Raw genomic sequence first — 22,329 nt, forward strand, 5'->3', positions numbered from 1 at the left:
TTGTCCTAATCACCCACTCCAGTCAACTTTGACAGAGCCTGTCACTGACTAGTAAACTTAAGTCCATTATCTATTTAAACATAAATAGAAGATACAGCTTATCTTAACACAGCTTGATATTCTTTCAACTTCTTGAAGTACCAATCTCCTTAATGAAAAAGAAGGATGCTGTCTCATCTGATGATATGATAAGTAACTGTTCCTTTGGTCTGTATCATTACAGTGTCTTAAAACCAACACAAATCTTGCCTCAGATATGTTACCAATTTTCCATATGGATATTCCTGCATTATTTATTGTTTCACTACCTCTTTGTCTGTAGTTCCTCTTCTCTCCCTTGGAGTACATCGTCCCACATCAGTGAAAGCAGAAGAATAGCTTCCAGGAGACTCCTGGTCTACTGAAAACAGAAACTATGTGAAACTACAATAAATTAAACAAAACCATTCAAATCTGTGATGCTGCTTGGTTTCATTTAGGAGAGTGAAGAGATATTGAAATCTATTATTTTACCTTCAATAGAAAGAAAAGCACATGATATGATGAATAAAGTGCACCTTTACAGAAAAAAAGAGATACTAACTCTCAAGCAAAGGGAAAGGCTGACCTCTGATCCACAGCAGAAGAATACGTGAGAGAGGATCAAGCGAGCAAAATTATGCCTCACTGTACAAAGGGATGCCACCCTACTGGACCAAGGGGAAGACATGACAGCAGTACTGGGACTTCACAAGGTTGCATGAAACTGTTTTGGAATGCCAACAATATGAACACATAATTACATGCACAAAACATGATGAAAGCATGCTTCAATGAGAAAACAGTGAAGAAAAATTGTTTCCTCCTAAGTGATCTAAGATGCATTTCTACTTTACCAGGGGCACGTGTTAGGCAGCACAAGGGAATTTAAAAGGATGTTGCTTCATAAAAACAACTCTGTTTTAAGAAACGGAGTACAAATCATTAGTCACCAATCTATGTGGCAGATTTTCTCTAAAGCACAGTTTACTGATGGTGTATTATAGTATGGTGAATAAAATCAAGATCTTACACTCTTTATAGCTCTGCAAGTTGCCAATATGAAATGAAAATGGAATTATTTCAGACCAGAGGATGAAATAAACTGCCTCTTGACTTTTGAGATTTACTATTTTAGTCTCCTACTGCCACAGTAATACCTGCTAGTGGACACATATGACTGATATTTGTCTTCCTTTGACTTCGTTCACACAATCTGTTCTTTACCAAGCCCGTACATTTCCACAGAAGTGGAAAAAAAAGAACTGAAAGCATCTCATCCGTTATGTTGGGGTCTTACAGAAGAAGGATGTAAATAGTCTCCAGAGGGCTCTGTTGGCCAAGCCACAAAAACTTGAGGCTACTGATAAACACAGTGAAGGCAGAAAATGAGATAATTGTATTATTTATATCATTGGTTGCAAGCATGTCAACACCAACAAGTATATTGCAGTCCCAGTTCTGGACAGCTTTCTTGATATGGCCTGTGTCTGTGAAAGAGGATCTATGCTCACTGTATAAAACTAAAGATATAATGCCTCCAAACACATCTGGTTTGTTTTGTTTTTTTTTTTTTTCTTTAAACTCTAGCAGAAAGAGAAGGACATGGGAGGGAAGGAGTGAAAATGCAGAAGCTTTAGGAAGAACAATTTCCTTTGTTTCTATACAGCTCCTTATGCAGTCAATATTGTAGTTTTCAGTGTTTTTTTGCTATGACTGTGGGGTCTCTGTGTGGATGGTGGCTGTTAGAGACACACACAGATCCAACAAAACATGTAACTTCATTAGAAGTAGAGCGCAGCCGTGACTGGTGCTGATAGAAGTCAATGGAATATTCTGCTGTACTCATTCTCCACGCTACTTTAGGGATATTAATGCTGACAGACTGTACCACTTTCTGCATGCCAGGCTCTTTCATAGCTGCAGAAGCTATTAGGAATCCATGTTTACTCTGCACTGTGGATTTCCTTATTATCAGGGACTGGAAAATTCTCATTTAGCAACTGTGATATGTGACCAGTGTAATTTCCAACAACTCCAGTCTCATTGTGTAGTACTGCGTGCCAGGGTTAATCATCATCAGGCCTCAAGATTACTAATTCAATTCTGAACTGCATTTTATAGCTTTTTTTTTTTTTTTACCAAATTCTCTGTTCTCAATATGTGTATTTTAACTAGTTGAGAAGAGATGGTAACAGCATCAGTTCTGATTTCTCTTGAAATATGTATTTGCTAGTGTGGTACTTGCAAAAGTTACAGAAAAAGATGTGAGGTTAAACATAAGTAAGATAGGCCTGATCAAATATTGCATAACTGATATATTAAAGACATTCTCTCTTACATCCATTAGTGATTTCAAGAATAGCTTTGTAATGTCATTAAATTCTCAAAGATGCTCTGTCAGAGGGCCGTATGTCTAGAAGCAGAACGCTTTAACACAGAAATGTTACCATTTAAAAAGAGAAATAAATTACAGCCTTGCCAAAGACATTAATCTAAATCATCTAGGATACACCTTTGTGCACTCCTGCGATGAATCTAGTTTGCTTCTTCTAACATTGCAAGGCTAAACTTTAAAAACATTTTAAGCTCAAGCAATTTTTTTTGAGAAAAAGAGAAGCAGAGCAACGAACAACTCAAAGTAGTAACTTTAAAACCAGATCACTGTCAAGACAGACTTTTAAAAAAGTTATACTCACCCTGACAATTTCATTCAAGTTTTGATTATTGAGAATTTCCCTTCTAAGAGGAAAGGAAATTACTCAAAACTTCATAGATATATTAAAGTTCTATGAGAAGAACTAGTTTTACTGCCACAGAAATTGGAAATTGCGTTGTTTGAACGGTGGAAATGGAAACTTCCTAAAATGACCTTAAGGTCTATTCACAAAAAGTAATATAAAGCAGTAGAATTAGTGTATTTTCATTAGAAAACAGAATCAAGCTTTCTATGATACTGGCAGAATTAACAGCAGTTTTATCACTTACATGTAACAAAACTATACAGTACAACATGTTTTAGATGCAGATTTTTTTTTAAATAATAAAGAAAGGGCTATCTGCGTACTGTTTTCTGTTTGACCAGCATCTTATGATGCATGCATTCACTTTCTGTAAGGTCATTTTCTGGGGGAAAAAACCCACATTGCTTAATTTAATAACAACACTGTAATTTATAGCACTAATAATCTTTTAGTTGAAATACACCATTACTTCAGTTGTCCAGATTACTGTATTTTGTGAATAGACAGCAAATCTATCTATCCTCATGACCTATGTAAAAATGACATCCTTCATTAAGAATTTTGTGGGATGAAAGCTTCTTACAGATGACACAAATAAAAATGGAATGAGAAAGGGTGGGAAATACAGGGAGTAAGGCTGGATAAGTAAATCACAAGGATAGAGGAAGAAAGTTAATCCACCTTGGAAACACAGTGCGCTATCATTGTTGTTAGTTGCGTCCATGTCTGGAAAAGAGGCACTAAGAGGTAATCTTCCACAATCATTCTGGTACAGTGGGCAATGGATAGCACCATCTTGAGGCAGTGGATGAAAAGGCTGGTGCATGGGACTCCTTTTCAGAGCTTTAAGAGATGAATTCCTTTCTGGAATGTCTGGAAGCAGCTCAGTAATAAGTCTGTGTAATATACTGTTGTCAGGCAAGCTTCCCCGTCTTTTTTCAGCTTTAATTTGGTCACAGATGTCTTTAAGTGCAGAATCTAGTGCTTCAAATACAGATGACTTGCATTTTTTCTTTTCAGTTTGTTTTTTAGGAGCTGCACTTTTTTTCCTCCGGAAAGGCACTGGACTGACTAGAAATGCTATCTTAGAGAGGCCAGATTCTGCTTCCTGTCTCCTTGGATCTTCAGTGGTTTCTTGTTTAGCCCTTTCATGTTTTAGCATGGTGGTGAAGCGGGTGTAGGATGCTGGGCATCGCCCTTTGCAGGAGCTGATGAGATGCCGGTGGTGGTGGTGGTGGTGGTGGTGGTGATGGCCTGATCCATAAAAGCTTTCAGATGACGTGAAGGAAAAGTGGTCAAAGTCACTTTCACTACAAAAGGATGAACCCTCTATCTGTATAAAGTCACTGAGGTCAGAAACCACTCCATCTTGATCACTGTCTGAAAAATCCATATGCGATCGTTGTGGCTCATCACTGGTCACTTCAATATGAATTGGCACCAGGGTTTTAGACTTGTAGCTCCGTTGTACCTGAGAGGGATGTCTGCCTTGATTTTCTTCTTCCAGCAACGATTCGATAGAAAATCGCCTCTTTGGACATAAGCCATTTTTAGGAGGCTCTAGCGTAACAGCTGACAACATTTCATCACCTAGGTTCGGCATTGATTTTGACTTCTGAATTAACTTTTCAAATTCCGATATTCTGGTTGGCACCATGTCTCTGGGCACCTCTTCAGTAGAAGACTCTCTCCAGCCTTGAAGAATACCTTTGTGCTGTTCTTTTTCATACTGCAGTATTCTGGACTTCACGGAACAAATCACCTCAGAATTCATCAAGTCCTTGCGATTGATACGGTGCATCTTTTTGTACATTTTTAGGAAACCTGGGGCATCATGTGCAGATCTGTGACGAACTCTTGACCTACTACTACCACGGCCCTCAACATATGGGGAGGCCCAGTTCATTGAGCAAACTTCTTTAGAGTCCTCCTCACATAACAGAGAGCCCATGCTTTCAGACTTGGCCTGTGCATCAGGAAAGCTATCGCGATCATCTGTTAACAGATCATCACAGCTACGAGATTTTCTCTTTGGAGAAGCAGTTTCTTCTGTGCTGCTCCAGACTTCTGCATTTTGACGAGTCATTTGCCAGCCATTCTTATAGCTGATTGCCCTTCTTGAATCATTTGGAACAGCTAAATGTTGTCTGTAAGTGCTACAGTAATCTAATTCATTTGAGGTGTTGTGGTTGTGCATTGAATAACTTAAAAGGGATGGATATACTTTGCTAATATCCCCACCTTTATAATCCATAGAGCAGCATGGTAAAAAAGAGACATTGCCAGAAATTAAAAGATTCAGAAAGTTGGAATTAACATCAGTAAGTATTAGAAAGACTAGAAAAGAGACAGCAATTAATGCATCCATCAACTTAGGCCAGTACATAGGTTGCTACAGCCTGGGGTAGCACAGCTAGTAATTAAGTTATTTTCCAGCTGTAGAAATGTACTCATGATAATTTGAACATCAAAAAGAATTCCTTATGAATTATGGAGATGTTACCCCCCTGCATCCCCCACCCCCGCCAAAGCAATGTAAGAAAACAAGCATTAACATTGATTTTGAAGCAGGTCAACAGACAATAAAAGCTGCAAAGAATTTAAAGATGAAGCCAAACAACAAATCTAGACCTCAGTCAAATACTGACTGTTCTACCTGTGCATTCTGAACGAAGCTGTTCAGAATTTTTGAGCTGAATAATGCTTGGAGAGTTCGCAGCAACTGCATATTCTAAAATAATTAAGATAAAGAGAAATCTTTATATAAGATCAAATGGGAAACTTCTCCCAGTTGTTCCTAGGTAGCCTGTTCTTTCCCTGTGTGATAGCACTGAAGGGCGTGCTGTTTTCTACAGCTTACGGAGGGCAGAACAAGGCGGCTGAGGAACTGCTATACAGGTGTAAAGGAAGATGTATCAGTTTACTGAGCCTAACCAGCATGTAGAAGAAACAATAACCCTTAGACTGACTTCTAGAACAAAGCCTGAGTTTTCAAGCAAGTTTTAAGACATATTTTTATGCGGATGCTAGATCTAGAAGTCACTATGAGACAAATTTGAGACTGTGGTCTCAAGTGGCAACATTCAGTTCAGGACTCATGCTTCAAACAGCTCAATCTGCTTTCTAGAGCAATCTGAATCTGGATCAGAAACTGAAACACTTGAGTTCAAAATCCATGCTGATCAAACAGCTTATAGTGTGCTGCTGCTTTGACAAAATGGTTAATTCCAAGAAAAAGTAACATTCTACTAGGTTTCATAATGCTGGGAGAGAATGGAGTGAGACAGCTAGGTCACCTTCCAAAAGTTAATTAGCTGTAGTAGATGTTCTTAAGGGAAAGAGTTTCAAACACAAGAAGTGTTTAAGTCATGGTAAGTGCTCATTATCGGTGGTGTAGTCAAAGGCAAATGCAGGTAAATGGATGTCCTGGTTTCGGCTGGGATAGAGTTAATTTTCTTCCTAGTAGCTGGTACAGTGCTATGTTTTGAGTTCAGTATGCGAAGAATGTTGATAACACACTGATGTTTTCCGTTGTTGCTCAGTAGTGTTTAGACTAAAGTCAAGGATTTTTCAGCTTCTCATGCCCAGCCAGCGAGAAAGCTGGAGGGGCACAAGAAGTTGGCACAGGACACAGCCAGGGCAGCTGACCCAAACTGGCCAAAGGGGTATTCCATACCATGGGACGTCACATCTAGTGTAGGAACTGGGGAGTGGGGGCAGGGAATTGCTGCTCAGGTACTAACTGGGTGTTGATCGGCGGGTGGTGAGCGATTGCACTGCGCATCATTTGTACATTCCAATCCTTTTATTATTGCTGTTGTCATTTCATTAGTGTTATCATCATCATTATTAGTTTCTTCTTTTCTGTTCTATTAAACCGTTCTCATCTCAACCCACGAATTTTACTTCTTTTTCCCGATTTTCTCCCCCATCCCACTGGGCGGGGGAGTGAGTGAGCAGCTGCGTGGTGCTTAGCTGCTGGCTGGGGTTAAACCATGACAATGGAGTTTACCAACTTTTCACTGCCTGGCCTGGTACACCAAATGGATGAGTTTACCCACTTTTTAAATTACTGCTGTAACATTGGGTTTAAAATACATTTGCTCCTCCATCACTTCACTCTTAATATTCCTCCCTGCTTTTTTTTGTCTGATGGATTCTGCTGCAGCCTGGATATTATGTTCTTTTCAGTGGGAATTTACTTTTACAAAGGTTTATATAGTCCCTAATACAGCTATAGGCTGATCAGCATAGCTACAAAATACAGCAATTAAATGAATAATAGTAACTTAAACAGGAGACATATTGTATACAATATTCCTCTGTATATTACTTCCATCTTAATTTTTACTGGAAACCTTTTGTCTTGCTAAAAAACCCCCACGCAAAACCCCAAATCAACACCTGATTCAATTATCTCTTTTTCTAGAGAGACAAGGAGAACAGTAAGAGAGTGGCCAGTTACTTGGAAAAAGAAGCTAATTAAATTGTATGTGCTGTACTAAATACTTCAAGGATTTATAAAATCAAAAATCAGACTATGGATGTTTGCTTGATTAAATTAGGTCCTGATGACTGACAATGTCTAAAACATCAGCTATAGATTTGAAAGGTCTACTATCCTGGAAACACATCTTTAACCTTATATGCTATTTGTCTTGATTTACTTTCTGTATATACTGAAAACAGTTTCAAAATCACAATAGTAAGAGAGTAGTGGAGTTAATAAAACTTTAAAGGTTTATATGTTGTGGTACAAATCATAGTCTTCATTTAGTCAATTTTCTTTTGTTGGAATAAGGAGTTGAAACTCCTTGGAAAATCCTTGTAACAAATCCAGCTTTTCAGCTTAAAATTAAACACATAAGACTAAACAAGTTAGCCTTTCATGAAAGGCCCAAAGCAGTTGCTTCCTATAGTAAATCTCCCAGTGAAGTGCACTGAGCAACAGCAGACAGTTGCATTTACTACCAATGTATTGTACAACACATCATCAGTATTTTTCTGCTAACAAATATGATCTCCTCTTACCTTTTGCTCTTGATGGAGAAGAAGGAGATGAGCTAGTTAAAGGCTTTCTAAGGGTGGTATATGGGCCTTGCATATCTGTACGGCCCAGGCTAGGCCTGTTTGCGTTCTGATCACTGAGCACCCTCTGATGACTTACAGCAGGTTCCGACTTCCTTCTTTTTCTGTAGTCACTTGCAGTACTTGCAGAACTGCAGAAATAAGCAGTATTAGCAGCAGTCTGAGATCAGAATTCAGGTATTTAAAAAGTAAGCTCATAATTATGTTATTGGTTTATAGATTAAACAATGCCAGAACAAATAAATCAAAAACATGTAAAGGGGAGAAGCACTGGTCTCAGACATCTTACAGCATATTTCAGAGAGAAAAGCCGAATTTCTTCACCTGATTGTTTTAAAGTTTTATACAAAATTGCTATGTCATTTTCATAGTGAAGGCTTTGAAATAAATGCATCAAGTTTTTTTACACTACTGTTTGGTACTAGAGGTTCAGTGCAAAGATAGGAAAAAGACAGAGACTGAGAACAGATGAGGTAGCATGCTTAGGGAAACGGCGCTGGAAGTGCTGCAGGCAGTAAGGTTAAATGACAGCTGCAGTCGAGACAGAAGCTCAAAGGTGTTAGTGGAAGGACCCAGAATACAGTATGGTTTAATTTGAATGTGAACAATTAGTCCTTGTAAAACAGAAGTAAAATCTACACTTCAGTATCAAAATACGAACACGCTCTCCATGCATCTCTCCAGTTTGTCAGTAGCTCGCAAGGTGAATGTTAAAATCTGACTCTTTGCAACATCTGCCGGTTTCAGGTCACAAAGAAAACCCTCAGCCGGTATAATCTGTGTCTTCTGAAATCATATATTGTATTTCTTACCTAGAGGGCCTGTCCAGGCCTTTGTCTGTTGAATAGTGATGATATAAGGAAGTCTGTGAAAACAAATATATCAATCTGTTATATGTCTGTATTTGAAAAAAGGGGTGACAATTTCTGCTTATCATGTTTATGCTTAGTTACTCTCTGACAAATCCTATAAAACAGCCTATGATGATTAACATCCTGGGCATTCTAGCATAGATACTGCAATGTTTCATGAGAACAGTTAGGCAGTTTTTAGAAGGCATCACTAGATTTCATTTCATATTCTACTTCAGTAATGTTTTTTTCTTTTGAAGCACTGCTAAATAATGATCCAGAGTCACTCTTCTCTATACCCTTTTCAAAAACAGATACAGAACAGCTGAAACAAACTTCTGCTATAAAAACACAAAACTGAAAATAATTCCTTCATGCACAAGTGACGTCTGCAGAGCTTCTCCTCCCCCCCAGTTACTCACCAATATCCCACAATCAATTATAGCCAGAAACTTTTGTAAATCCCATGATGTTTGTGGCCAGTTGCTGACCACCTTATATTCCTGGTAAGAACAGTTCTTATCACAGAACATTAGTCGTTGCTTATGGAGTTATGGAAGTAGCTACTGCATGAACCCTGGAGGATGGAATGGTGTACTGCTCCATAATTTTATTAATACAAAGTCAACCTTAAATGACTACAATTTAAATCAACCATTTCATACATTTAAAGCCTGTAGTCAGAATTAAGTAATACTACAGTTCTTATAACTAGGTATGAATCTAGAATGAACTGCATGGTCCCTGGGGTATTTCTTCATGGGTACAAAGCAGTGTGGTTCAAAAGTTAAACTTGAAACAAGCTCCTGGCATTTCATTTCAGAGTCAACCTGATGAACTAGAATAGAAATAGAACTATCATACAGATTTGTAAGCTGCAGGAACTAGTTTTCTCTCTACAGAAGCCTTCTAGACTTTTTCTCCGTATGGAAGAATCTTTATAGCCTTTCCTCTGTACAGAAGGACTGCAGAAGTAATAGCACCCATAGCCTGTGTAAGTGCTTTTTTTGTTAGATATTCTTTTTTTCAGTGATTTGAATTGTAAGTTCATGAATAGGACTTCACCCAGATTTGTTAACTTACGTATACTTCTAGAAGTCACCTGTAGTCTAAGAATATTTGGGAACAGATTTCATGGGACTGTATACTTTAAATGACATTCTAGAGTAACTATTTAAACTGCTTTTACATATGGGGCACTATAAAGACAATATGATTGTTCAGTTAGAGTTCATTTGTCAGTAGGCTTTTTTATTTAAGATCTGCATCATATACCAAGTGATCCCATCAGGACATTAACTAAAGTTTTAATTTCTGGATTATACTGAAATTTATTACACTGTGAGGCAGGGAAAACCACACAAACATGATACAACAAGGAACAAATGTTATCTAAAACTTGAGCTAAGATCATTCCAATTTTTTCAGTAATTTTTAACTGTAGTTTAATTTAAATCACATTAAAAATCAGATAAAAAAACCTTCTGGCTTTTGGTAAGAATGGCAGCTGAGATATAAATGATTAAAAGATGTTAATAATTCAAAGACTTTAAAGTTACTTTCCAGAGAAAATAAGTCCTCTATAACTTATTTAAGGTGATCTCTGCATAGGGTTTCAAAATGTTTATTTCTTCTAAAAAGAATGTTCTTTGCTTTGTGGACAAGTATTCAAGTACTTCTTCTGTGTTACTACTTATTACTACTATTATTCTCACCGTTAAATACTGTTATGTTCATAAGCTCCAGTTTGGATCAGAATAACATGCTGTATAAACACAAAGGTAGAATCCCTTCCTCAAGTGAGACTACAAATCTGATAAGTGATCTATAAAGAATATGCTCACTGAAAAAAACAGTAACGTAAACCTGACCACTAGAAATGGCAGAACTAGGTTCCCGATACTTCTCTCAAGTCATACGTGGCTCAAATTGTAAAACGCTGTAGCCCAACTAGCTCTAACACGGATTTCTATTAGATTAAGCATTGTGAGTATGAGCTGTATCTTATTAGTAGCGTTTGTGCACAGCTCTTGTTCCTCTTGATTTCAACAGAAATTTTGACGGCAATGAATTTTGAAAACAACATTTTGGTTGTAACATGGGCAAACAGGGTTACAGCAACTCTGATGTTTCACCAAGGGACAGCATAGGAACTGGTCTGTAATTGAAGGAATTTAGTTTCTGGCCTATTTCAAGGCTTGTTGGTCATCTCGGACAGTTCAACGTGGCATCCCACAAACTCTCACACGCTTTTCATTTTGGGGGAAATCTCAAAGTAAGCACATGTCTAGGAAAAAAGGAAACCCAAGGTTTTGGTTATAACTACTTCTCTGTTTTCTTACAATTTATTTTGAAATGGACTACTGGACTAAATCATGAAACCATGAAGATTGTTCCACTTCATTGTTTTAGTCACTTATGTGTTTAAACTTGCTAGTCTTTGCCTCAGTTCAGAATGGAAGCAATGCAAGACTTGGGTAATACCTCTAAGAGTCACGTGCTCTAGGAGTGATGCATCTTTGCAATTTAAAGTCTCTTTTTTAACATTCTGTCACCCCATTAGAGGCAAAGCTAAGGCAGTTTCTCTGCTGCTGCTGCAATTCTTACCTGATGGATACTGTTCAATTGTTCCTGTCAGAGCTCAATTAGCCCCAAACCTCTGAAACGGCTTCCAAACAACAAATGTCATTCTATTGTAACGTGCTACATTGTTCTGTATGACAATATTTTGTTTTGTAATAAAATGGGAAACCAAACAAATAGATTTGCTCTTTTTCTCATCCTTATCCTTCCACTGCTGCACAGGATCATGGATTTTCAGGTTGTGGAAACTGATGCTCTACTTCTGGCTATATACAACTGTGCTTCAGTGACTTACGCTATGGACAAAAGAGGGGAGCTAGAAATAAAAGCTCCAAAAATTACTTTAGTGGTACGCTAAAAAAAAAGGGCTACTTGTCATGCAGTCATTTTCAGCTCATCCAATACAACCTCCAGACACATTAGAGGAGACATGATCTCCTCTATTCATCTGCATCTCATTTACAGTAGAGAATGACATACATGCAACCCACAGTGTGTGCACTACAGTAGGAAGGAGAAAGTGGCATTAAAAAAGTATCAGTGGCAATATGTCCACCTGCTAGGAATTACTATTGTGTTTATTCTTTGTAAATTAACATGTCCTCAAGCAACACTCATCTGCAATTTCCAGCCTGTGTATGAGAGATCGTCACACAATCTGGGAATTAAGCTGTTACCAGGAGGAGCAAGGTAGCGGGACGTAGACCCTGTTCTCAAGGAACAGGGAATTGTGCATCACTGATGTCAGGAGGATGGCGCTGTCAGTGGGGCAGGTCTGCTGTAGCAATGGCCTGTTGGAAGACTACCAACTGATCACGTGCCCAGCTTCTCCCAGTGTTAGGTGTTTTCATCAGTGAAGGTTTGCCTCACTCATACAATGATGTATCTATCCCTTTCCCAGGCAGGTTTCTGTGCAGTGGTGCTCCACAGATGCTTTTTTCCATGATGGGAGAGTACACAAGACTGTGAAATACAATCAAGTTTTATCACAGCATCTGATTTTTATTTGCTGTATTTGCTAAAAGGAACCTATTTTTCTGCAAACAAATGTGAAGGTATTTCTTACAAGTTTCATTTTCCTAGCAAAACACAGATTTCAAGGTTTGTTTTTTTTTTTTTAATCTTCTATCATTGCATTGTTCTTAGGTGATAAACTATGTATGCCGCTTTAAAATAAAAACTGATTTGTGGATTTGAATGTGAAGAACAGAAACAGATACTTATTGACTGAAGTATTTTAAGTACTGTAACCTAGCTCATAAAGTCAATGGACACAAGCATTAGAGACAAGGATGCTGTGAAACAAAACCATACCATCTGCTCTGGGAAAGGAGTAAAGAATCAAACCTCCTTTCCACAGGCAGATTAAATAGAAGCCTGTGTTTTGGAGCCAGTTCTGTTAGGGAGGAGGTGTGCTGATGATGATCAGATGTTCTCAGACAGACAATAAACCTGCTATTAGCACTTAGGAAATTATCCCTATTTTATTTCTCAGTATTTGGAACGTGTATGTCACGGTGAGTGCATTATTGTTCACCTATTCTGTCTAAACAAAATATCATGCTATTTGTTTTTAAAAATATATTCTGAAGAAGGTATTTATTCCTGACTCTTTACTGTCCATACGGTTCATATTTTCAAATTTTCCCACCACTACCCAACTTTAGTGATTTTAAGATAAATATCTGATATTATGAGGTCTGTCTGCAATAAAACCATAGAACCCAGCCAGCAGAGTTGCTCACACCAAGAGCTAGTATAACCACAGTTCTCCTTGCATTTCTACACAACAGAGTGAAGCAAAGGTCTCAGGTCTGTGTGCTTCCCTACACTATCCACAAAACACACATTGAGCCTGTTCTGGAAAACACCAGAGTCTTACTTCAAAACTGGCCACAACTATCAACCTCATCTTCGTTGACCATTCACCACCACCGTCCAGTACCAGTGGAGGAAGGAAACTCGCGCTCTGTTAGAGCTGGTGCAGGAGGTGATACAAACATTGCAGATTAATTGTCATTGTGGGGTTTCTTGCACAGGTGCCAACCCCTTCCATTAGAGACTGGACCAAGACCATCTGTCACACGATACTGGCCAAACAGCCATAAGGCAGTGATTACTTTCCACCACTTGTAATGGCTCCATGGCTGTACTGATCATGATGTAAATCCCAAGGGCGGTGTAGATCCCCATTGCCTCCTATGGAAGTCAAGGGGTAAATCAGACAACTGAAAACAAACCAGAGAGAACTTCTTTATCCACAGCATTCCCCAGGCCATAAATAGTGTGTTAGTGATCAGCCTAAGACAGCAAGAAGTGTATGTCATGCCAAAATTGACTGCTGGGTTACTATATGGCTTTTGCTTTCCGTCCTTTAAGATACTCTTATCACCTTGAATGTAACTTGCCCTTTTGCCTTTCCTTTGATGCCTTCTTTGAAGTTTTTTCTATATCAAAGATACTGTATGTTGCATATTCTACAATACTAATTTTTACCACAGGTATACATTATCATATATAGGCTGTGTGGAGTTTGTACCTTCTACCCACAGGTAGAGCCGCACTGATTACGGCATATAGAGGACAGGTGAATGCAAACAGTGGATATGGTTGGTTTTTTACTGCTAAGAGTGGGTACCACTGTTTGTAGCTGTCCTGTCAGCTCTTGGACATTTATTGACCCATGATCCCTCCAAGCCACTTCCAGGTGGCCCAACAGAACAAACATATCTTCCCCACTCCCCCATCTCCAAAGCTAATTAGGCATCTTCCAGAATATTCAGCAGTGCCCTCCCTATATGGATAAAGGCTGCCTGGCAAAAAAATTAAATACTGGAGACAACCACCCCAAACTACCAAATACAGACTTTGTTGAATACTTTGATTTGGTTCTACTAAAAAACCCAGATGTTTTCATGTATCCAGGCTTTAATGGCAACTGAAAATGAAGTTAGGAAAAGCAGACAAAAGTTGTAAACAACAAACAGGCTTATTTGCATGATGGTTCTAATACTTTAACAAGTTACTTTGAATATTCTCCCCCCCAAGAATATTTAATTTGCTGCAGTTTGTGAACATGACTCATCATATTCAAAGATTTAAAGTTTCAGAATAAAAGATAAATGTCTTTGTAAATTAAACAAAGAGAAAACCACTATTACTTAATAGTCATTTTACCCAGACCTACTGAGCATGATAATATTTCAAATAATCATGCTAGGGCTTTTAAATTGTCTTCCTCAATATATAGAGTACTATCAAATATTAGTGAAGGCCTAGAAGCTTCTTGTCTCAGAGAACTGGCCCCAAATTTCACAACCATGAAGTTTTTCCGTATTTATAGAGCTTAAAACCAAAGCAGAGTAACTTGCAAACAGTTAACAATTTAAGGCCACAATTTGCATTTAATTTTTTGAGAGACTACTGAAGATGAGAGTGAATCACAAATACAAATGAAGTAAAGCCACCATATGAAGTAAAGTTGTCATTACAAGATTCACTGACTTTTCCCCTAACACTCTAAAAATGGGGAGGGAGGGGAGAAAGGTGAAAGCCTGAATCTCTCCCACTCAGAGTAGGGCAATGACAGCCCACTACCTGATCTTGATGCATTTTATTTGGAATAACGACAGTGACTGTCAATCCTGCAGCTAAATTTACAACAGGATTATTAATTGCTCTTTTACGTAATTAGCAACCTTAGACATAATTACTTAATTGGAGAAATGATAGCTTAGCCACAAAGGCTTTCACTTGACATACAGAATTTGCAGACAGATATTTAAATAAAAAAGTACTACTGTGCTGATGTATTAATTGTGTCTGAAAGCAATGCACTTGCCCAACTCTGAAGAAGTGGGAATTTGTCAAAGAGTTAGAGACACATGGGCTGTTGTGTAATTCTGAGTGTTAATGTCTGAGAAGTTTGGGGGATAAGGACTCACAGTTCCTAGGATAATAAGATCAACATCCAAATGCACTAGTGATCTGGAAAGATATGAAGACAAAGATACAATGATTGTGAATTAGAAATGTCTCACAGCTATCAGAAGGAAACCACTAAATTTTAACAAACTTCAGACATAAATGGCAAGCACGCCAACCCTTCTTCCCGAGAGAATCATCTGAACAAGAATCATTCATTTACCTCATTGGAAACACCAGAAGAACTGTCTTGAACATAGTCCAAAAGCTTTTTAGGTGGCTGCATCATAAAAGCAGAAGTGTAGAGATGAAATGGAGTAGAATCAATGGCAGCAAGGAATGAAACGTGGAGAAGGTGACACAGTTAGAAACTAAGTGTTGACAATGTCAGATACAAAGAGTGACACATATGGGCAGAATGGAAGGAAGAATGTGTTACAATATTTTTCAAATTATAAGCATCTTAATAAAATGTTAGTAACTTTAGGTGTTAAAATTTACAACTGGAATGGTTGAATCAATTCTAGCAGTTTTTCATACTGATGAGACAGAAGAGCGTAAAGCATCACAGTTATGTTCTGCCGGGGAAATCTCAATATATTTTATCTTACAGGAGACACTATTCTCAGGTTATCATTATCAGTAAAATATTGTTGACATATTGTTCATCAGAAGAATGTATATGGACTGCTTCTGCCCACCTAGAGAGAGGAATGACAAAACAGCTTGAATGGCTAGATAAAAAGACATAAAAGGTAATCAGTGAAAATGTGATACATTATAGACCACTAGACAACAAATTAAATCCAGGTATATTTAGCTATTTTTTTTTATTATTTTCAGGTGGTATTCAATGGGTAATTTTTTAAATGTTATGATTAAAAATGTTTTAAAAGAATGTATGTGGTTTGCTTTCTCTTCTGCTCTCCCTGAAGTAGCTGGGAGTTCTGATTTTGGCTTACAGCTAGCTACAAGAAGGGACTAAGGTACCTGGTTCCCAGAGTGCTCTCCAGGGGCCTGTATCAAGTACTCGGGCTCCTCGGGCAGTCCGGCATGTCAGTAATTAGCATGCTGAGAGGGGCTCTGGAGAACTGCTAGCTAACAGGGAAAGGTAAGAATGGGAATGTTTTAAATCCTGATACTCTCAAGCTTAAATGCCATGTCTATTTGGGATTTTCTGCCTGCGGGCAGGTGCTTTTGCTTTTTTTCCTCAAGCTGCCCAGGATCCTGGGGAGCTATGAGAATACTTAACCAGACTGAGGGAATGCTTGGGTTTACTTCCCTCCTTTTTCTGAGGGGATTTGAACTCCTTGTCTGGAAAGTACTCTAACCACTGTGTTAGACATTCTTCTGGGATGAAGACTTTTGTTATCATTTTTCCTGAAGATGTTAGAGTATACAGGAAAGAATTTGAGCTCCATGGAGCCAGGGAGGGTGTGTGCAAAAAGCATGAGCAGGTGTATCTCCAACGTAGTTGTTAAGGCACCGTGCAGGGAGGTGGTGAAACCTAGTTCTCAGTCTCGCTTCGAGGACGTTGCTGTTTTATCCTTGTATAAAAAATATAAACAGCCTTTGGTGCCTACATGCAATTAAGCCTGTGGTATTTGCAGAAGGGTTGCAAGTGCCTAGGCAACCAAAGGTGAAAAACTGAGATATCTCTGACGTTTAGGTGTTTCAACCAAATGGAGCTCTCAGGTTTATAATTTTAAACTTAAATGCTTGCAGTAGGACTAAGGTAGCATCTGTTTGCCCAAGTCCCTTTTTTTGGACCTGGCCATTTGTGAAAATCGGAGCAGAACTGAAGTCCGTCTGTTCAAGCAGGTGCCCAGCTTGAAAACAGAGCAAACCTGTATCTCTGTGTTCAGGTACAAAATACGTATTCTGCACGTATGCATATAAGAGAGGGGAAAAAAGGAAGAAAATCTCAGTATTTACTGCCATAAGCAATTTGTATATGGTTGTGTGCATTTAAATTTAGACACATTCCTTCAAGTAAAATATATGATTTGTAACTTAGCATCCCTAACACAAACTGACATATTTTTCTGTTCTGAAAGACTGTTCAAAAATAACCCAGCCAAATGCAAAAGATTTAGGGAGACCAGTAAGCATCCCTGTTTAATATGCAATTTGTCTTGTTCTTAAATATTTACACACTACTATTTGTCTAACATATAGTCTGTATTAAAGCTAGTAAAGCCACTACTCTGGCAAGTTAAGGGTCCACTTGAAAAATAATAGTCATATGTATGAGATGACTTTACTGACCTTTCTCAAAAAAAAAAAAATCATATTAATTTTACTGGCATATGTTTGCTGAATTTGGTAATTTGTAAATTCCTCATTATAAAACTATTTTCCCTAATGTTTAAATATTAATATTCTGTCCTCACTTACCGGGCGTCCAAACTCCAGTTCTGAAAAGAATTTATACCAGGGTTCGTTTTCTAAATCTATGTCATCTGGGTTTATGCGATCAGTCTGGAGCAGTTGTGAAGGAAAAGGGAAGGAAAAGGCACACACTGAGCAAAGTGCTAGAAATGCCATGTCACTTTAACAACACACACACACAAACACAAAACAAATATGGGGAAAGGAATGGAATAAAATCAAAGAATGAAGATGGTAATTAAGATAAAGACTATTCTTGTTCAAGAGCTGTCATTGCCTGGTAGCTTTAATACTTTTCTTTTTGTTGCTGTTATTCCAATGACTAGAAGATGTTAAACATTTTAAAATTACTCTTTAAAAGCTAAGAGAGCTCTTTGACCACTTCCGTAAACATCACTCTATTACTTAAGTACATTTAATGCTATTAAAGATTCCTTGTTAAGAAGATGGTTTAAATGACTGTAATCTTCAGCATAGGCAAGAAATTGCCTATCTGATCAGCAATAAAGACATAACTTTATCAGTATTACTTTTGGTCTTTCCTTGCCTTCTCACAAAGCATGTTAATTCTGGATCTTGCTGTCTTGAAGCAAGCACTGAGCAGAGATAAGGAATATGCATCATGCAGACATGACTATATTAAAAAGCCACTTTAGCATATGAAATGGAACTGGTATATTTTAAATCCTATGGTCAAAAACAGGGAACAAAAAATTATGCATTCCATAATACTCGTTTTAGCAGTATTTTGTAATGCTTTATCTCCCACAGCCTTGTTGACATAATGAAGCATTTTTTTCCACAGTGAAATACATTGTTTTCATCTGAAAATTCTCACAGCAAAGGGATAAAGTCGCAACTGAAGATAGCATTAAGAAAATTCTTCCATGAACAGAAGAATAATTGACAGATTTATTCAAGTAGCATGAAAACACGACAGTGCAAAACAGTAGAGCTCGCAATGGGATATCTAATGAACTGTAAACTTGGCTGCATTAATTATTTTCTAAATAGCTCCAGTCCTTTGTAAGATCTGATGTAAGCTGTCATGCAGCACAGAATTACAGTGAACTGTTGGCTTAAAGATCTCTGAAACAGAGAAAGCCTCTTGTTAAAGATATTTCTGAATTTAAAATTTGGTCCTCCACAACTGTAATTATCAGAACTTAGACACTAATTATGGTGTGACCTAGAAAGCAATCCTCAAAGATGAAGACAGCGTCCTGCATAACGAAAGATACTGGCGATTAAGTATGTAACACTTTTTCATCCTGAGTCAAGCTGTCACCAATACACCAGAGCAATCACATACAGCTATTTCTGTTTTCTGCAAGAGATAACACCGTGCTCTTGACCATTTCAGGTAATTAAACATCTTACAGCACTTTTCTTGCTGCCTTTGATGTTACTGGAACAGACTGCCAACTTTGCTCTATTGAAAGGTCAACAACCCTTTTGAACTACCTTGGTGCTCTCATATCTACGAGCTGTTCATGCAATATCTGGGCACCAACTGTTGTTTTACAGATTTATCTTCACAATGTCCCTTTCAAGTAAGGGAGGTATCATTCCTGTGAACAGAGTGGGAAGTGAATGCCAGGGATGAACAACTTGCTATGCTCCATAGCAGGGTTAGGAAGTGAAGCTGCTCTGGAGCGTTGCCCTTACACTTCCACCATCCACAGCCATAATTCAGCACTACTAATGACAACTGTTTCAACTCAACTATATGTACCCATGTCTTTAGTAGAAAAGCACCACTGAAATTAGTTTCATGAACTAAGATTTGTGACCTTAATAGAGACTGTAATTGATTTAAGAAAAAACACGTGATTCTGTTCTACAGAGAGGTGAAGGCATGAAGACAAAAAATGACAGATTCACAATGCAGAAGATAACTTCATTATATATCAACTTGATTCCCATTACAGAGAATGCTTGGCATATTCAGAATTTTTTCCTTACGTTAAAAAAGATCCACAATTTAGATCGGGATAATCTGAGAAGACAGTACTAAACAATTGCTTTTTTCATCATTTCTCCAAACTCAGTTACAGTGTGTTGAAATACTTACAGCATGTTTTCATCTTTATATTATACCAATGAATTTTCACAGAAATCTGAATATCCACAATTGGTTTTATCAACATTAAATAAATAAGTAAATAACCCCCTTGAAATGCATATGGGTGTTGAAATTGTGGAGCTGTTGGCAATACAAATCCAGGCCTACTGACATTACTTGCTTGGGTAGCAAGCATCAGCCTCGTGAGCCTCAAGGTCCCCTGGACAGCAGCAGCCCCACACCTACGTATTGATGGACCGGTGTCCTTTCTTGCAGGGAGCCAGAACACACCATCAGACCAGCTGGGCTTCCACCCAGCTAGCCAAGGAGATAAAAACGAGAATGGGAGTTGGCTCCCCTTTTATCTTCAAATACTCTTTCAATTAGCTGAAAGCTTAAAAATCCCCGCATTTCTGCTTTTAAAGAAAAAGCTAAGAATAGCGTATTTTATGTAGTTTCTAAGTTTTTGAGTTCTCCTCATGTAGTAGCGTGCAAATAAAATGAGCGTGTAAGGAAGTGTGTAAAGCTAACTCCATGCATACAAATCCTACGTTGATTTACAGCTTGAACCGCAGAGGGCAGCAAACAAAAAGAAACTGAGCACTGAAGTCTGCAAGTTCACTGCTGCCTGGCAGTTCTAGAGAGGACTCTGCATTCCCCGTGCTACCAAGATCAATAACGCAGGCAATCGATTTCGCTTGCCTTTCGGATTCAATTTTGCTGATGGACCTTTTTCTATTATCTCCTCTTCTAAGAGACTTCAAATGAATGAACAAATCATTTTGATTTAAAAAACTGAACTCTGCTTGGTCTCACAAAGTAATAGAAACTAAAAGCAATAAAGTAAATTAAATTCCCTTTTTATGACTTGTCAGTCAAACCAAGTCACGTTCCTATACTCTATGCTTCATGTAGTCATTTAGTAACATTTTCATTACTTGTTGAAAATATACTACTAAACACCAGTAAGTAACTTTTTGCCATTTGCATCAGATGGTCAACATATCACTGCATCAACATACTCAAGTATAGAAGAACACTGTCATTTAAAAAATTACATCTGTAGTGTTGCATGCAGCTTTGCCTGTGCTTGATTTGATATACACAGCTAGACATTCACAGGTAATAACCAAAAATGTGCATTTAAACTGGTGAGTTAAATGGTTCTTACAACAATCTGCATGGTCAAATTAATATTTTGCATTTGCAAGTTCAGACACGATACTGAGGCCTCTTTGGAACAATGGACTGAGATGTCTGTTGTAAATTTGGCTTTGGCATTTCATTAGCTCTAGAGTTTGCTTTTGCTTTTCCTTTTTTCGGACTACTTTTAAATAGCTGTTGTAGCTCCAAGTCCACTACCAGACTGACTTAGTCTCTCCATATCTTTATGAGAAGACATTTTTTTAATGTCATATCAAAACATACCTGCATGTAGAATTTCTGATTTCTTTTTAAAACACACTGAGAAATTTTTTTTAGTTGACAAAGTGTTACTCAAGTAACTCAACTAGCACCAAGCAGAATATTCTGATAACCAGCTTGAGATCTCAAAGGTGACCAAACTTGCATATTCTAAAGAAAATTTCAAATTTTCCACTACAGTAAAAAAAACCCAAAACAAATCAACATATGTACATCATGGTGCAAGCCCAGTCTATTTCTGGTATTTGACAAAACAGTAATGTTTTTTAACTTGTACTCATCATGAAATCCTGTTGCATATAATCTCAGTAGAAAATTTGTATACTGAACGTATATAAAAAAAATCTAGAACTAAAATTTAACCTGACAGTTTTATCTGACTAGCACATGTGTACTTTCATGTTTAGACTAAAACACCTAATGAAAATAAAGGCATCCATTGCTTGTCCCAATTTTACAAAGTCTTTCCTTACAGCAACACTAAGATTTTTCCTTACTTGCTTTACTGCAGAAATAGAGAAATGTACACATATGAAGGAATCACTTCACATATACAAGGTTGAAGCTAGTAAAGAATAAAAATTTAACTTCATATTCATACAAGTAAGATTAAATTATTACACTGCAATTTACTTATTCACTGAAAGTAAACATCCATTTTAGGAAATAAATCCATGGTTCAGATGATATTAGAGAAAAAGAAGAGTGTTTTATTGAACTGCAGTCATTGGAGATGGAAACATACATCAAGACAACTTATGTATCACCTTATCAGTGCTATGTTATTAGAATAAATGGTAATGTTTTATGGGCTTATTGAAACAGGAAGAAAGGAGCTGCCACATCATTGCTTGGAAGACTATTCAACAGCTTAATGTCACTTACTTTTAGTTGTAGTCTCAAAGGACCAATCCTAAGCCTCTCCTTTTTGTTGATGTTTTATACTCTTACAAATTGCAGAAGAAAACACATTAATTTCCTGTTTCATGACATAAGGCTGCTACATGATACTGCAGCTTGAAATTACACTCATCTTTTTATATCCATAACAAAGATAATCATCCATCCCTAACCAATCTATCCATTTAATGTTTATTACTAGGTCATTTTTTTTTAGGTTTATTATTTCTCACATTCTTTTGACCTACTGAATAGGATCTACTGAATAATATTTCCCACTAAATGTTAGTTTTACATTGAATCTCATTTTATAATATTCTTCCCATGTTTCTGATCTCCA

General features: G+C 37.6%; 1 protein-coding gene across 5 annotated transcripts in view; it reads right to left on the reverse strand.

The window, feature by feature from the left end:
- SORBS2 (sorbin and SH3 domain containing 2) overlaps window positions 1-22,329 on the reverse strand; it is an 86,132-nt gene that overhangs the window by 22,748 nt on the left and 41,055 nt on the right. For 2 of the 5 annotated variants that reach the window (XM_010570022.1, XM_010570024.1), the window contains 4 exons: window positions 8,663-8,715; window positions 7,794-7,981; window positions 3,444-5,003; window positions 309-397 (listed from right to left, as the gene is read on the reverse strand). In XM_010570022.1, the coding sequence (XP_010568324.1) occupies window positions 309-397; window positions 3,444-5,003; window positions 7,794-7,981; window positions 8,663-8,715 (1,890 nt within the window). Of the gene's footprint in view, window positions 1-308; window positions 398-3,443; window positions 5,004-7,793; window positions 7,982-8,662; window positions 8,716-15,431; window positions 15,489-22,329 lie in introns of all 5 variants that reach the window. The other 3 variants (XM_010570026.1, XM_010570027.1, XM_010570025.1) reach the window with 2 other exon arrangements.

The sequence above is a fragment of the Haliaeetus leucocephalus genome, unplaced genomic scaffold (assembly GCF_000737465.1).
Source record: "Haliaeetus leucocephalus isolate CR32 unplaced genomic scaffold, Haliaeetus_leucocephalus-4.0 Scaffold284, whole genome shotgun sequence".
NCBI lineage: Eukaryota > Metazoa > Chordata > Aves > Accipitriformes > Accipitridae > Haliaeetus > Haliaeetus leucocephalus.